Source organism: Apodemus sylvaticus, chromosome 16 (genome assembly GCF_947179515.1).
Source record: "Apodemus sylvaticus chromosome 16, mApoSyl1.1, whole genome shotgun sequence".
NCBI classification, from domain to species: Eukaryota; Metazoa; Chordata; class Mammalia; order Rodentia; family Muridae; genus Apodemus; species Apodemus sylvaticus.
The window spans coordinates 63,046,117-63,063,912 of NC_067487.1; the positions used below are offsets into that span (position 1 = coordinate 63,046,117).

General features: G+C 45.9%; 1 protein-coding gene across 2 annotated transcripts in view; it reads left to right on the top strand.

Moving 5' to 3' along the window:
* Nucleotides 1–17,796, top strand: part of Arhgef28 (Rho guanine nucleotide exchange factor 28) — a 239,506-nt gene that overhangs the window by 98,195 nt on the left and 123,515 nt on the right. For both annotated transcript variants that reach the window (XM_052159966.1, XM_052159965.1), the window contains 2 exons: nucleotides 8,098–8,153; nucleotides 8,640–8,700. In XM_052159966.1, coding sequence (XP_052015926.1) covers nucleotides 8,098–8,153; nucleotides 8,640–8,700 — 117 coding nt within the window. The remainder of the gene's footprint in view (nucleotides 1–8,097; nucleotides 8,154–8,639; nucleotides 8,701–17,796) is intronic.

A 17,796-nucleotide genomic window follows, 5' to 3' on the forward strand; every position in this document is an offset into this window, starting at 1 on the left:
CCGAGGAAGCTGAGTAGCGGGGCATGCCTTTAGTCCCTGTACTTAGGAGGCAGAGGCAGGGAGATCATTGTGAGTTTGAGGCCAACCTGGTCTACAAACTCAGGGCTATAAAGAGAAATCACATCCTGAAAAACTAAAAAGAAAAAAAAAGAAAAGAAAAGTAAAAAGAAGAGAAGGAAGGGGAAGGGGGAGGAAAAAGAGGAACAGGAAGAAGAAGAAAAGGAGGAAGAAGAAGAGAGAGTAGAAAAATGGTTCTGGTGGCTGAGAAGGTGGGATGGTAGGGAGAGGATGGAGGTATTATGGGGAATTTGAATGAGAAGTGCCAACATTCTGACATGTAAAAGGAACATAGTGTTCCATAGCACAGCAGGGTGACTGTAGTTTATAGCACCTTAGATATTTTAAGGACTAGAACAGAGGCATTTATAGGCTCTGAAACCTAAGGCATGGTGGAAATGTAAATTTCTCTGATACATTGCATGCATGTAAATATATATAAACCTATGTCGATGAAGAGAATTGTTAGCTCCTTGAGAGTTTCATATAACTTGTTTTGATCACACTCACCCCACTTCCCCATCTCTTCTCAGATTTAACACCTCCCTACCCTTCCAACTTTCTGTCCTGTTTTAACCCTTCAAGACTAATTTTCCCTGCCCAATTATTCTTGGATTTGTGGTCTTCCACTGGAGTGTGGTCAACTAACCAGGGGCTATATTCTTAAAGAAATCTGCACCCCGCCCCCATTTCTCCAAGTCCAGCACCTAACAATTGCCAATAGCTCCAGTCAGTTAGGGATTGGATTGTGTGCCCAATACCCACCTCCATGCTGGGATTTTGTCTGGTGTTTGCTGTCCCAACCACTGTGAGTTCATATGCATACTATCTTGCTGTTCACAGAAGACAACATGTCATCCCCCGCATCTGCCTCTCCCATTCTCTCTGCCTCTTCTTCCACAATGCTCCTTAGGGCTTGGGAGGGATGTATTATTTACATATTTTAGGGCTGAGCGTTCTGCAGTCTCTTAGTTCCTGCATCTTGGCCAATTGTGGGTCAGGATGTTAATCATCATCTAGTGTAAATAGAAGCTTCTCATGACCATTTCAAAATGTATTGATCTGTAGGTATAGTGACAGATGCTGGCGTGGATGTAGGGAAATTCATATTCCCTCACATATTCACTTGTGGAGGTGGTGCAAACGGTACAGCCAATATAAAAATAAGTGTGGAGATCCCTAAAACAAAGTTTTAAAATTACAAAAAGACTGCAGAAAATGTTCCTCTAAGCCCATTTTTTTCTAGGCTTTCTTTAGAGATTTAGCTTGCCACTCCATTTTCCCTAAAAGGATATTACTTTCATTAGCAAAGGCCCAAAGATAAAGTAAAGATAAAGATAAAGCTAGGGTGTCAGTCTGACAGCATGCTCATTTTGTACATTATTAGAATAATACTGGCTTTCCCCCATGCATAAATGAAAAGTCTTCTCACCTTCCATTATATCACAGAATTGAAGGGTGGTGGTTTGAGCTGGAGGGAGTTTTACCGACCATCTGCTTAGACCACCTTCTGTAGCTCACAGCCTCCCCCAACCATGGTTCACCACAAATTTGTTTCCCTCTTAATTTAGAGTCTTTCTTCCAAATGGGTCAAATTAGCAGGATTGTGACGAGTATAAAACATAGCTAAGGACTAATAGATTTGGAGAGCTTATTCTAAAAATGTAGCCCTGTAAATGACATTTTTATATTCTAACTAGCTTGTATAAGAGACATACAGCCCTGACATTTTATTTACAAGCTGTAAGCCTAGTTTGGGCAGGTTTTGAGCTATTCTAACTTACACCCCAGCCATATGTCCCTGTCACTTGCCATTTCTCCTGGTCACGTGCTTGTGACCCATCTCCTCTCATGGCGGCCTCCTCCTCTCCGCTGTGCCCTTTCTCCTTCCCTGGTCTCTCTGGAGACCCCTCACTTGATTCTCAAGCCCTGCCTTTCTCTCTCTATGGCCCAGTCACAGGCTTTAGCCATTTATGGATCAACTAATTTGGGGAGCTAGGTTTGCACAACGAACACTGGTGTACATGAGAATTCTTTAATCTTGGGGCAGGCAGATGGATCTTCAGGTATAGAATTTAGCATTTGAATACATCGCAGCACCAGACCAACCTCAGCACAGCCCATGAAGTCCTTTCCTGAAGTAGACTCTAAGTGAAGAAGGGACATAAAAGCATTTCTAAACTAAATTTACATTTTGTTTATCTCTTTGAAAGATGACTTACTTCATCTTACTGAAGTAGTTGATTAAACTAGGAAAAAAATATGCCCTAATTTTACTTTGAAATCTAACAGCTTTCTAAAAGCCTGTGCCTATTGGTGATTAGTGATTTAATCACAACCAAAATTTGAGGCTGAGGTTCTCTTCCTCAACCCATGCTGGAATCTTTCACTCTTGAGAGCCTATGGATAGAATGTGCACCGATGTTCATAAAACATATTAAACAGAACCATCATGTTACAGATGCTCAAGAGGAAAGAGGGCATGTGTCTGCACGCGCTTTGTACAATATTTTATGTGATAACTACGTTTAAAATAAAAAAATTAAATTTCCATTCTACATGATTATTAATTGCTCATTAGTTTCTACCAGATAAGTTTTTCTGAAGATCAGAGCATCAAATGTTTTTTCAAAATGATTCCAAATGTTTCCCTAAACATTTTCAGAATGCCAGTCAGGTTTGAAGCTGAACTCAGAAGTACCTTTGGGGAGGGGGGCTGTCCATGGCATTCATTAGCATTAGGTTTTTTTCTTCATGTGGTGACCTTTAAAGTTGAGCCAAGGAAATGGCTTGGTGGGTAAACCTTGTGCTTTCTAAGTGTTAGAACCAGAATTGAGATTCCCAGAACCGACATTCAAAGTAGGGCCAGTGTGGAGGGTTGCCTGTAACCTAGGCTTTCCAGGTAGAGACGGGGTTTATTGGGACAAGTTGGCTAGCCAGAGTATCTTAACAGGCAGCTCTGGGTTCAGTGAGAGATCCTGACTCAGTAAACAAAGCCCACAGTGACAAGACACTGTGTCAGCCTCTGCCAAACACATGCCCATGCTCTTGGGAACATACATGAACATTTGCATATGTACAGCACACACGCACATGTATGCAAAAGTAAAAAATAAACATTAAACTGTCATGAACTGTGTTTTTGGTTGAGTTTTAGGTGAGATGTGTTCATATCCAGAACTCATCCTTAAATGTTTGATTTTTTTTTTCCTCCCAGTGCTTGACACTTTAGAATATAGGGACTGCCTTCACACCTGCTGGTTTAAATTCTCCCATATTTCATATATAGCCTCTTTTTTTTTTGGTGGCAGATCATCCTGTTTTTTTTCACTCAAGATCATTTGGAATATGTATATGAAGAATAATTGTGTAGTTGAGACATTTTTTTTACATTTAATAAAACTGGAGTGGTAGATTGTTGTGAGCTGATTGATGTGGGTCCAGGGAACTGAACTCAGGTTCTCTGAAAGATCATCAAACATTCCTCACCACTGAGCCATCTCTCCATAACCCCTTAAGTAAATATTTTAATCGTTAAAAAATAAAGAACTAAGCCCTGGATGTGGACAAAGAGAGACCTGTTGATGATGTAAAACCACCAACTCTTACATCAGTCAGGGGCAGGGCAGATGTCCTTTGTTCTGCCTAGCTTGATGCCTGGCTTGGGGGCCAAAGCTGTCTTATGCCTGGGACTCATAAAAATCAAATCAAATTGAGGCAGCGCAGTGAAGGGGGAGGAAGACAGACAGAGAGCTGTGGACTGCCGTGCCGCCCACAGAGCTGCCTTCCAGGGCATGACACAGGAGGGTCGTATACACCTGCTTGCTGTCACACCTGCTTGCTGTCAGCACGGATGGAGGCTATCACCCTGGGGCTTGCTGGCTGCATGGCCAGCCTGTACCTGGAACAACCACAGTGTGAGTATGTGGTGGTCAGGTGGGAGAGAAAGAGAAATGGAGCAGAGAGAGAAGAGAGATGGAGACTCAGGGTGGAGAGGAGGAGCCTGTTGTGAGTGGGGACCCCTGTTACCAAGGTGAGGTCCCAGCCAGAGCTACCTCTAAGGGCCATGTCTGAACCTGTAGCTACACAGCAACAGGGGTTGGTATCAAGGTCCCTGGCTCATGGAGATGAACCATGGAGACGTCCCTGAGAACATGGAGATGTCCCTGGTTGGGGCAGCCACCAGGGACCACATGGATGCCCACGGGTTATATATAACTGGCCCCTCCCCTCCCTGGATGCAGTGCTTTGGAGAACTGGGCCCATCTGAGTGGGCTCTGCTCCTCGCTCAGGCAGCACAGTGGAGCTGGCCCTGGCAGCTAGGGTGTGGCTGAGCCTGCCCCGGGGGTGTGTGTGGGAGAGCTGGCTCCACCACCCATCTGCCATGGGCTGGCACGGGTATAGAGGTGATGCCCCGCCTCCCACCTCTCAGCCAGGAAAGCTGCCCACGGGCTCATGAGGTCAGGAGAGCCGTCCCTGTCTCTCACCACTGCAGCACCAGGGAGAGCTGGCCCTGGTGGAGGAGGTGCAAGTGAACCCTCACCATGCCTGTGCTGGTCTGTGCATGACATGTCTGTGCTGGTCTGTGCCTGACACGCCGTGCTGGTCTGTGCCTGACATGTCTGTGCTGGTCTGTGCATGACACGCCGTGCTGGTCTCAGGTGTGGCCAGTAGACAGGAGAACGGAAGAATAGAAGGCTGGCGGACCCTCTGGCTCTGCTGAGAACTTTTCTCCTGCTCCTTCCTTTCTGGGGGGAGGGTCCTCGTGGTTAAACCACAGGGCAGTTGAGAGAGTTCTGGCTCATGTTTTGTTACCTAAGCCTAGACTCTGGATCCATCTTGCAAGAAGATGTAGGAAATCTTGTCCACAGAGGTGAGCTTTTCTCCAGGCTAATCTTAATGAGCCACTGATATTAATCTTACAGCTATTTAACCCTGGGGGTAAAAATCCCTGGTTAAAAATTGCTGGTGCTGTGTCATTAGTGAACATATGTACTGGAGATTATCTCTTGTTTTTATTATAGTCTGGCATTTTATTTTTTTAAAAAAAAACATGTTTATCAAGTTCGGTAAGTCTGATTTAGAGAGGTGATCCTTCCTTCTGGGTGGGCCTTGAAGACAACATTAATAGGCCCTTAAAGCAGGCCAGGTAGAGTTACTGATACTGTTATCCACGAAGGTTACTATAGCAATGAGTAGTTTGATTGCACTGCACAATGGATGGTACCCCGGCTGGTGTAAAAGGAGCCCACTAATTTAGCAGAAACTCTCCTGCGGCAATTTAGTGAAGCTGGAATAGAATAATCCCCAGATTCTCTGAAAAGCTCCGAGATGTCCCTCTGGTGAGCATCTCTGGTGAATGAAAGCTGTGTTACTGGTCTGAACCTGCACATCTTCATAGCACTTAAGAAGTAATTTTAGGGTGAGGATTCTTATGCATTTGAAAGTTTCTTTTTTAAAGCCAAAAGTGATTATAATGAGAACCTGTCAGTTTATTATGGAGTGTAGTCGATTCTAAAAACCTTGAGCACTTCAGTGTCCCTGAAACATTTTACCAAGTGGATATTTTATGTCGAGTGCAGCCCATGCCTCCTACCCTCATCCTTCCTCCTAGCCTATCAGTTTGCTTTGCTCCTAGCTTTGTTGTTACATACGTACATGCATGCATATGTACACACATACATGTATATACATAAAATCTAGGAACCAAAAATGGAAGAAAATATATAATCTTTATCTTTCTGAGACTGGCTTCATTCACTTAATGTGATTGCCTCCAGTGCCTATTTTTCTATGGCTGTTGTTTTAAAAGGCAGAAAGAGAGGGGGGGGGAAAGATCACAGGAGACAAGGGCGAAATGTAAGGATGGAATGCTGAGATCATGGGGTCAGCCTTTTTAGGGGGTAGGAAGAAAACTGAGTGAGCCCTTTGATACTGCAGAAGATTACAGGCCACATCCTGTTTTCCAGGGTGCTCTTCAGGATAAATGCCGGCATGTGTGGGGACACGTTAGAGATACAGTGGCCCGGAGCGGCTTTAAGGGCATGGCACATCCAGCAGGATGGAGCTGCACGGTCCCCTTCCTGTCTGGTGCAGATGTGTTCCTGGAACCTTTGGCTCTGTTACTCCCTTCTTTCTGTGGCACGCTGTAGCTGTCGTCGTCGCTACTTGAAGTTTTATTATGTAGGTTTGAGTTTCCAAAGGGACTCCGCAGCAACACCTGCGTGGCAAACACCACGCAGGCGAGTCTCAATTCCGTGCATCAGTGGACTGGAAAACCTTGCTTTAACTTTTTGCTTGGCAAGTTTGGCGCTGAAAAGGCGCACTCCACAGGCAAACCCCGCCCAGTTTCACTTGCAGGGCTGGTCTTCATGCAAATGTTACTCTTCTGCCACCTGGCGACGAGATTTGGGAAACGCATTTTAAAGCTGGCATTGATGTTCCGTGTACAAGCTTTTCAGGCTGGGCGTCTGTATTCTCCATGGAGAAGAGCTGACATAACCACACAAAACTGAGGTTTTTACGTTTTGATCATGAAACCTAATATTGCGTATGAGGTCATGATCAATACCATATGTCCACTGTCACTGCAGCATGGCTTGCCTGATATAAAATAAATTCAGTTATTCTTTTTAAAAAGTCATTTACTTTTACCTATGTGTATGTTTGTGTGTGGATGTGCATAACATGTATGTGTAGGTTCTAGTGGGGATCAGAAAAGGATACATAAAGTTATCAGCAGTCGTGACTGCTGGGAGCAGAACTCAGCTCCTCTGTAACACGGGCGAGTGCTCTTAGCATCTGGGCCGCCCTGTTCTTGCCTCTCCCCTTCTTATTTGCATCCTGTCGTCCTTATTGTCTTGATTTGCCATGGAGAGCTGCATATGTAAGGGCTTGTACATTTTCTATGAAATGTAAATGAACCCCCTGGCAAAACCAAGAGCTTAAATAAATCCACTTGGAGGTTTGAGGCAGTAGGTGACCGAAATTAACAGGAGCAGCAAATGGAGTAAGAAACGTCCAGTTTGTGAACTTTCTGGGAAAATCCCTGGCATTTCCCTAGGACCACATCCAAAAGGTCCTGGAGGCTGAGAAGCCGAGATTCCGGAAAGGATCCGAGGCCCAACAGGGTTGTATATTCCTATCAATTCAGGTGAAAGGTTTTCAGCTAATGACCCTGCCAGCACTGATTCTTTCCGAGGCTAAATCTGCACCGTGGTTATTTTGACTGTTTTTGGACTTGTTTCTGGGAAACTGAGTATTTGGGAACAGAACCAATCAGTCAAGGGACAGAGAAAATGCGCCCTCACCTGGGTTTCCTGTTCATCACAGAACATCCTGAACACTGTTTCCAGGAAAAGCTTGGTTGGGAAGGGGAGCACCTGGGGCATCTGTGGCCAGTCACCCCTTAACCAGTCTGGCCAGCTGTGTGGTGTGCTCCACTTTCAGGACTGCAGAGGGGACAGCTGGGTGTCTTTTGGGATGAATTAGTCATTTTTCTTTTCTTCCACTGACGTCTGTGGAATCCAGGGGAAGAGAGAGTAGGATTCCCTCCGGTGGGTACCAGTCACATCCTCGCCATCTGTTAAGAGGCTGGGGGGGCGGGGGAAGAAGCATCCTTTCTTTGCAGTCAAGGACACAGATGTATTTAAGGTACACCCCTCCCCCACCCCTGCCATCCCAGGATTTCCAGTGAGAGCTCCCTGCCTTGTTTACAAAGTAGCACAAATAACACTAGAGTGAGTGCGTGCAGTCAGGTGATCCACATACTTCCCTCTCCAGTAGAGCTGCCTGTTAAAGAGGCTGATCTAAACCTAGCTAATGTGTGCAGAGGATCTTGGGTGACTTGTATATACCTGTCATGTATTTTTGTCTTTCTTTCTTTCTTTCTTTCTTTCTTCCTTTCTTTCTTTCTTCCTTCCTTCCTTTCTTTCTTTCTTTCTTTCTTTCTTTCTTTCTTTCTTTCTTTCTTTCTTTCTTTCTTTCTTTCTTTCTTTCTTTCTTTCTTTCTCTCTAACTAAAGAATGATTTTTTTTTCAGAGGTTAGGAATTTGGAGCCTGGCAGATCACCATCGGAGGAGGAGGAAGATGGAAAGGTGAGGAGATGGTGGTCCCTGTCACCTCTGTGGATCTCTCTAGAGTTAAAGTAGGTGTGACAATTGAGCGTGTGTTCACAAAAATCCACAAGGAGGCAGGGGTGTGCCCCGAATCCGATTTCTTTTATGAGGATCACAATGGGGCCACATGTTACGACCAAGCCTTGCTGTCTTTCTGAGTTGTCACATAAGCACAAGGTGACCAACAGTCCTCCCCCCCCCCCAAGCATCTCATGCCCTGATGTTTGCTGACACTGCTCTCCCCGTGGCCAGCGTTCAGGTGTGTGTGAGCTGGACACACATCCTTTCCTGATTTTTAGCTCTCAGTGCTAATTATAAACACAAATGAGTCTCCTGTTTACGTGTTGCTATTCCAGCGTTGTGCTTTTTATTGGAGTTTTCCAAGAGCGTCATTCTGGCTCACGAGAAACAAACAACGTGGCAAAGATGGGATTTAATGAAATTCCTCTCCTGTGTCTGTTTCAGAGCATCAAAAGCCAGGTGGATGAGCTGAAGGACCGCGATGACCAGGACCGCCTAGTTCTGGGTATGTTCCAAAAAACGCCGCATTGCCTGCAGCCAGGGGTGGGTGCTGTGGATCGGGCTGAGGAGAACAAAAAGAAAGTGTGTTAGTATGGAACACGCCTTGCTGAAAACTGTGCTTGCTTCTCTCAGCCTTCCTAGGTCGATTTTCTTTAGTGTTTCAGTTGTAACAGTACAGCTTGAGTTTACAATCTAAAATACACAGGAAGAACCAAAAATATTCCCTCGGAGTTTCGCCCTGCCGCACTTGGGGATGGTAGTTGCTATAGTTACCTCATTATCTCAATGTGGGTGGTGGGTACCGGACCGGAAGCTTCTTTTCAGGAAGCTCCTGAGCATGGAGAGTGGACTTTGGGTGCCATTCTGCCTGCTACACAGTGCTGCCCAGTGTGTCCTGCAGAGATGAGCCGGTATGGTGTATTCCCCACCCCTGGGGTCTCAGGAGAAGGCCAGGTGCTGCTATGGTGTGTGGGTCCCTTAAGCCTGCGAGAGGGTAGAGGTGATTCTTTCCATGGACCTGGACATTCTCATTTATTCACATGTTCTATACCCTTCTCCCTGGGCTCGTCCCCTGCTTTCCCATACCCATCCCTGGAATTACGTAGAGGCCATCGGAGTCGACTGAAGTTTGGGTGGGAGGACTTGGGCCCAGACACCAGCAGATGCCTAGCGACTGGTATGCGTGTGAGCCTTCTTCAGGTGCAGTGCAGCTGAGGCAGTTTGCACACCTGCCTTAGTTAGGGTGTGCATTGCTGTGAACAGACACAGGAACCATGGCAACACTTACAGAGGACATTTACATGGGGCTGGCTTACAGGTTCAGAGGTTCAGTCCATTACCATCATGGTGGGAAGCAGGGCATCTTGCAGGCAGGGATGGTGCTAAAGTTGCTGAGAGTTCTATATCTTGTTCCAAAGGCAAAAAGGACAAGACTGTCTTGCAAGCAACTAGGAGGAGGGTCTCAGAGCCCACTCCTACAGTGACACACATTCTCCTGCAAGGTCACACCTACTCCCAACAGTGCCACACCCTACGGGCCAAGCATATTCAAACCGCCGCAACCCTCGAGGGGCACGTGAGAGCAGAGCTGTCTTGGAGTTGGTCCTTTGGGGCCAAGGCAAGTCCTCAGGCTGAGGAGAGTTGAGGTGTATTATGCAGCAGGGGTGGCTGACATGTGGAGGCAGCACGAGCAGCTCGTGAGGGGTTCCTGGAGGCTCGGGCATTGTGCTTGGCATCGGTAGTAGACACGTGTCAGAGCTGTTACAACTGTTGGGAAATCCCGTAGCCTAGAGCAGGCCAGGAGGAAGCACCCACAGCGTCGGTTGAGTGTGTAGCTCTGGGCCTGGCCCTTTGCCAGCGGTGGTTTGCTGGCTGGCCTGGCCTGAGGAGCCACTGACCTTGGAACAGAAACTTAGTTGTGTTCCGAGCAGTATGCACACATCTGTTACTGTTGCTATATAAGGTGAGAATAATAATTTACGTCCAGAGCCCACAGCAGGGGAAGAGGAAGGAGGAAAAAAATAAAGCAAACATGGAGAACTGGATGCCTCTCGTGGGCCCCAGAGCCTGGAGTGTGGCTCTTATTCACGCATACAGGATGTCTCATCTGCAGATTGCATCACACTCTTGGGAATGTCAGCTCTGAAGAATGTTTACGCAGACACATTGCTCGGGGAGGAGGGGTTGGCTGTTAAAAGTATTAAATAGTGGGATTATTTTTAATTTGCGACTCTAAAACCTCTCCCCAGTCTCCTACTGGTGTACTTGTTAGGTGAGAAGATTTTTGCTTTGTAAACTGCAGTAACCCTGTCTAAGCTGAGTGCTTGGTCAGTGACGTCATTGCATCTGAAGATGAACATTAGGAAGGCAGAGAGAGGGGGGGGGGGGAGGGAGAGAGGGAGAGGGAGAGAACGGATACACAACATGGATACATGGATATGCCTTTCAGACTCTAGCAAATGATAGCATTTGCTCTATCATTTATTTAAACGTTTGAATTAAGAGGGAAAAAGAAAGCCTCCTGACTTTATGAAATAACATGAGAGTAGGCTTTAAAGGAACCACTGAGACAGGAGAGCAGCCAGCAGTAACCAGCAGGTGTAAGCCAGAAGCAGGAGGAATAGGAGGCAGCGCCCCCTAGAGGCCACTTCAGAACTCTTGCCTTTCGGGTGCGTGCGTGCGTGCGTGTGTGTGTGTGTGTGTGTGTGTGTGTGTGTGTGTGTGTGTGTCTGCTTGTGTGCGCACACGTGCACGTGCGCCTGTGCAATGGTATTCTGCCCAGACTCTTAGGAACTGCTGATAAAATATCCATGATAGAAGTGTTAAGACGTTGCTGTATTGTGTGATTTTAAATTGGATGGTACAAACGTAGTATTGTCTTGCAAACAAGATCGGTGTTGCTCTGGTGGAACTTTCTGTGTGATGGTTGTGTCTGGCAGTGCTCTATCCAGAGAGCAGTGACAGCTGCTTATGTTTGTTCAGCACCATCTGTGTGACCTGTGTGTCTGAGGGAGTGTAATTTGATCCTATGAGACGGTCAGGTTAGGTTAAGCTCCCTTTGCGTTGTTCCTCAGGACCCCTCTCAGGTATCAGAACCGTACCTGCTGTTAGTGTAGACACTAGGAATGACTGTAGTTGAAGTGGGCATGAAGGAGCTGGTGAGCTTACCAGGCCTGTGGACCAGACCTGTCAGGGTGGGTGGCTGGCATAGATGTTGAGATGACATTGATGTTAAGACCAGGAATAATGATCTTGTTCTCTGTGGACACGTTAGCAAACGTGTCCACTCTTGTCGTCTGTCACACAGTCGAGTTATAAAAAGAAATCATAAAAAAACTTTTCTATGTTTTAAGCATGTTTTTGATTCCATGTTGGGCTGCATTCAAAATTATCCTGTCTGGAGAAACTGCAGGACGAGGCTTTTACTCAAAGAGAGAATCCTCCGTTGAAGTGATGGGATCTGATTTGTAGCTGCTGCTCTAAGAAGATAGTGGGATTCCTTTCCAGTAGTCAGCTGGAGGAGGGAGGCAGGGCAATGCCCTTGGGGCCAACGGAAGAAAAATTTGTAGGTAGATGCTACACGCGGTCAGCGCTGAGGGAGAGATGGGAAAAGGATCCATTGGGCCCAGTCTATGGGATTAAACGATATAAAGAAACAGTGTTAAACTTTTCAGCAGACCTGGGGTCAAGACTGCACAGCAGTTCCATCGCAGGGAGGATGGAGGGGAGCACCTGCGGGATAAGTGCACAGCCTCTGGGACACACCGTGGGGGAGGGTACACTGCATGGAATCTGCCACAAGGATCCCTGCCCACTCGGAACCAGCCAAACAGCAGACAGCTTGATCGCTTGCTGCTTTTGGCAAATGCCTGCTAAAAAAAATTCACTCTGAAAAAGAGGAAAACTATATGGCTTTGGTTAGAAATTAAGAATTCTGTTGGAAGTTAAGCTTCTGTTTGAGGACTGTGAAGCTGCGGTCCCAGTGTCTTTATTGAACCACAAGAGCTTCTGGAAAGTGATGGCCCCATTCTGGCAGCCAGGAATATTCCAGAGTGTAAGCGAGGCTGTATGGGCCACAGACCTGATGCCGCGGCTCTCACCCGGAAGCTAAACTGCCCGCAGGAACTAATCGCCATGCTCTTTGTTGGATTAAAGATTGTGTGAATGCGGTCGGCTAGAGTTATGTGTCATGTAGCTATCGGCATGGAAAGAAATATGAGGGACCGGTGAAACTGAGATGGTGAGACATGGAGGTGTGTCTTAACTCTTCCTGTGGGGGAGGGGCAGCGGGAGAGAGGATGGGGTGGCGAATGGAACTGGTTGGCGTTCTTCTTGGGAAGTTTCAAGACTGAGAGGCTCTGGCAAGAAGCCCTACCTTATCTGCTGCTGCAGATTTGGCTGGCAGACAGTGGGCTTGGCACCATGCAGAGATTTCAAACAGAATCTTGACAAGTAAGACTTTAGGAGGAACTGGGGAGATGGCTCAGTGGTTAAGGATACCTGCTGCTCTTGCTAATGACCAGAGTTTGAATCCCAGCACCTATAGCAATGTAGTTCCAGGGGTTCCAGTGCCCTCTTCTGGCTTCTTTGGGTACTGCATACATTCATTGTATAGTTCACATATGTAGGTAAACATAAGTTCACATATGTGGGTAAAACAATGTCATTTTACCGTTCATTATTTACTTTGCATTAAGTAACTGCTGTCTAAGAGAGTCACAGGAAAGGTTGCTGTACATATTTTCCACAAAAAGAATGAACGCCAAGAAGAAAAGGAAGGCGGGTCCATCCTGTAGATGTTCTGCAATTTTTTTAAACACATGGGTCACAGTTTTCACATTTAGTAATATTTTCCTCATCTTAAAGTATCTGTTTTTATGGATATGTGTGTTCTGCCTGCATGTATGTTTGGGAACCATTCAGTGAATGCATACAGTACTCACATGTGCGCCTGGTGCCCTCGGAGCGCATCAGATCCCCTGGAACTGGAGTAACAGATGGTTGTGAGCTGACATGTGGGTGCTAAGAATCGAACCCTCATCATCTAGAAAGCAGCCAGTGCCTTTAACTGCTAAGGTAGCTCTCTGGCTCCTATTTTTAATTTTTAAACAGTATTTTATTATTTGAACATTTTATACCTTTATACAATACATATTGATCACTGTTACCGGTGGATTATTTGCTGTTATTGTTGTTATTTTTTTCAGATAGGGGCTCATGTAGTCCAGACTGGCCTCAAACTTACTAAGTAGGTGAGGTAACCTTAACTCCAGATGTTTCTGCTTCTACCTCCTACTCACAGAGATTAAATTCTCCACTATGACATCTGGCTATAATTTTGAGTCATTTCATTTCAATTGTTTATTACATATACTATGAGAAAAGGAAAACTTTTGGTGGGTGTTAGGACAGGGAGTGTGGACACTGGGGAGACAGATGAACTGAAGCTGGCTGTGGATAGAAACCTAACTTTGAAACCAAACAAAACAGCAAAAACCATTTGGTAAGCAGGAGATGCAGGAATAGATGCAAACAGGGAGATCTGAAGCTGGGATTCCTCAGTCAGCAGGACACAGACCTACCAAGGCCCCATGCAAACTTTAGTGGGGCTATCAGCAGAGGAAACTGGGAGATGAGGACCCAGCAGAACAGCTCCCCTAAAGCAGGAAGCTAAAGCACAGCTCTGTTGTGGGTACCCGGGGACGATCTTTCTCTTGGCTCCTAGAGGTGAGGCAGAGAGTGAGTGTGCTCGGTAGTGCTGCCACCCCCCCCCCCCAGTCAGCTAATAATTGGGACTAATTAAGTGACTTCTCACATCTGCTGATAGCCGTGGCCACAGAGCTATGTAATGCTCATAAAACAGCTCATGTTAATCACCTGTGAATGAGACAATGAAAATCGGCTCTGAGCCCTTGTGTAAATGGAAACTGGCCCTTTCCTACCCCTTCTCCCTTCCTCCTCCACCCTTCCCCCTCCCTCCCCTACCCCTCCCCACCCTCCCACCCCTCCCCTACCCCTCCTTAACCCCTTCCCTGCCCCTCTGCTGCCATTTCACTGTGCACAATCTCTGTCAAGGCCTTGGGAAAACATGAAGGAAAAGGAAAAGAAGAAAGATGGGATCTTCAAGGTTCTTGGGCTTCTAGAAAGTCAGCTTTTGAGCCTAATTTTTGATAGATGTCACTATAGCGTGGGCTATAAAATAGATTTTTCTGTGAACTAACTCTCTCTCTCTCCCTCTCTCTCTCCCTCTCCCTTTCCCCCTCCCTCCGTCTCTCTCTCCCCCTCCCTTTCCCTCCCTCCCTTTCTCCCTCCGTCTCTCTCTCCCCCTTTACATTTCGGTTTTTGGGTGGGGGTAGGCGACATTTCTCTACAAGGGACTAATTTCACCCATGGTTTGAAGTAAAGGGCCTGGGGCAGGGAAATATTCCAAGAAGGGGATTACAAATGCAGAGTTATTTGTGTAAAAAATGGGTGCTTTCGATTATTTTTGTTCATTTCAAATTGGTGGTCATCGAGGCTTTAAAAATAATTTTGGTAGGAAAACTTGCTGGCCTAGGCACTTGGCTCCTGTTCACTACAAGGTCAGCTCGGTTCCCGTGCCGACTTCTGCCTCTGTCTGTGGGTTCCTTCTTTGGGTAAAGTTCTGCTCGTGGGATGTAGAAAAGAAATGCTTGCTTTCTCTTAAATGAGATTGCTGGAGTATTTGTTGACAAACATTCATCCCATAAGTTAAAAGAAAGACTATTTTGGGGTTTTTAGGATTTTATAAACTGTAGGCTTCGAGAGAAAAAAACCTGAAGCTTGCAGAGCCAGAGGAAGCCCCGCTGCCTTGATCTAAGCTTTGCCTACACACCAGGATGGGAACTTGAGAAATTCTGAAGCTGGTCCTAAGGTCCAGATCCATCCAGGTGGCGCGTGTCCATCAAGACTTTGCAAAGGGCCAGGCAGTGGTGGCGCACGCCTTTAATCCCAGCACTTGGGAGGCGGAGGCAGGTGGATTTCTGAGTTTGAGGCCAGCCTGGTCTACAGAGTGAGTTCCAGGACAGTCAGGGCTACACAAAGAAACCCTGTCTCGATCTCCCCACCCTCAGCCCCCCACCCCCCACCCCCCCCACCCACACAAAAAAACAAAACAAAACAAATACCAAAGATTTTGCAAAGGGTTCCATGCAGGTCTTGAGAGTCAAGGCTGAAAGCCACAGCTAGGGTTCTCTGGGAGCCCAGTGATGTTGGGATCAGTTCCACACTACCCAGTCCTCAGTCCCTTTGCCACCCAGAAGTGGAGCTGCACTTTCATCTCCGGTGATTAAGAAAGGAGTGAGTGGAAACCTGATTATATTACTTTTGCCAGTTCTCAGCAGTCATACTTCAGTCTCGTGTTTTAGGAAGGTTTGGACTTCTGTATCTTTTATTTCCTTGACCCGGCTTCTCATGCGTGATGACACCTTGTTGTATTTAGCCATCATGTCTCCCTAACTTCTTGGCTGTGAGAGTGTCTCCCACTTTCCTGGGTTCTGATGATTTTACAGTTTCAAGGAGAGCTGGTCAGGAGTTTTATAGATGGTCCATAGATGGAATTTAAGTGTTTCTCCATCATTAAAGTTACCGGTTTTGAAAGGAAGGTTAGCTGGGTGGTGATAGTGCTTGCCCTTAATCCCAGCACTCAGGAAGCAGAGGCAGACAGATCTCTGAGTTTGAGGCCAGCCTAGTCTACCAAGGGAATTCCAGGACAGTCAGGGCCACACAGAGAAACCCTGTCTCAAAAAAACAAACAAATCAAAACAAAGAAAAAAGAAAGAGAAATAGATGAAGTGCTATATTGGCATCTATCATATGACACAAGGTGTTTGTCCTGTCAACTTTGTTACTCGCCATTGATGCTGATATTCATTTCCTGGATGTGGCCATGTTAGTCATTTTTTCTCCCTGTGAAGTTATTCCTCCTCACCCCTTCCTCATTCTGTAGTCTTTGGAAGGAAGTCAAGATGTTTAGTCCAGAGTTAAGGAGCAGGGAGTGGTCTGCGTGCTTTCTCATGGGTGCGGTAGCTGCATAAATTGGAATTCTTTTACATGGAAGGTTTGTATTCCTCCAATGTTTGCTCATTTACTAACATGTTTACAAAGATTTTTTAAAATAATAATCTAATAATGTTTTATTGTGGAAGCAATGCAGCTTTTGTATTAGGGACTATCTTAATTGGCTTGCGGTACCCTTTTTATATCTTAATTGGTATGAGTTGTGTGTGTGTGTGTGTGTGTGTTTAGCATGGTGAAAATATCATTTGTGATTTGTTAGTTGATGATACAGGACACTTTGGATTTGTGAAAAGCCATAGAATGTTATAGCACATCAAGTGAACCTTAATGTATACAAACAAACAAATGAAAATCACTAGTGTGTGTCTTAGTGTTTGTTGCTGTAAAGAGATGCCATGACTATAGCAGCTATGAAGAAGGACAACATTTAAATGGGGCTGGCTTACAGTTTCAGGGCTTTAGTCCATTATCATCATGGAGGGAAACATGGTAGTGTGCAGGCAGACATGGTGCTGGAGAAGGAGCCCTGAGTTCCACATCTGGATTTACAGGCAGCTGGAAGAAAGAGATGATGGGCCTGGCTTGAGCCTCTGAAATCCAAGGTTCAAATCTGCTTCTTTGAGGCTAGGGTTTAGATGCAAGTATTGGAGGACCAATAAACACTGTGGTCTGTGCCTTGAGCAAAGGGGATTGAATAATGAGTCGCCTCGTTGTTATGGTCTTTGTCACGTGTAATCAAACCTTTTGGTTCCTCACAGGAAGCTTGTTCAGAAAATGGTGTGATTTTCTGAGTGTGACCCGAGGGCGACTGTGGTCTCTCGGAGGTCAAGTGGTCATATCAAACTAAATGTGGGTGACAGGAAGGGTGGGTGGCTTCTACAGGTTTGAGTGACGTCCAGGTTTCTGTAAAACAGGTGGCCACCGTTACCTCCCCGATCAGTGTATCAGAGCTGCAATCTATTCCTGAGTTCTGTGACTTCTAAAATGATAAAAGAAATAACCATAAGGAAACAGAGCTACCTGCCCTGGAGGTAAAGGCCTGAATATTTCAGTAGTACACTGTAGAAATAACTCTGAAAGGAAATTCTATTTCTAGCTAATACTTAAGGTCTACTGGAAATGTCTTTAATTTCTTTGTGCTAGAATCTCCTTTATTCCTCACGATAGCTCCTGCAGTATAGGTGTTATGGTTCCGTTTTAACTGTTTAACTGTGTTCAGAGCTTGTGAGGGATATGGTTAAGGGCACTAAGTGATAGATCTGCCTTGTATATATGACCAGCGCTCATGATCTTTCTTGTAGCTTGGGATGTCTTTAAGATACATGTTAGGCCTAGTTTCTTCCCTCAAGGAATTTGGGATCCCTTTAGAAGATAAGAAAACCTCACAATTTCTGTTCCTCAAACCCTGTTTCAGTACTTGAAAAGTTTTAGTTTTAACAAGGTTGAGAGGGAACCTGTTGTCCATATGAAGAACGTGGAGGGGTATTTTCTGCCTAGGGCCTTCAGGAAGCAGACGCCACAGGAAGGCAGCATGATCTGCCATGGGTGATTAGAACCTCAAACA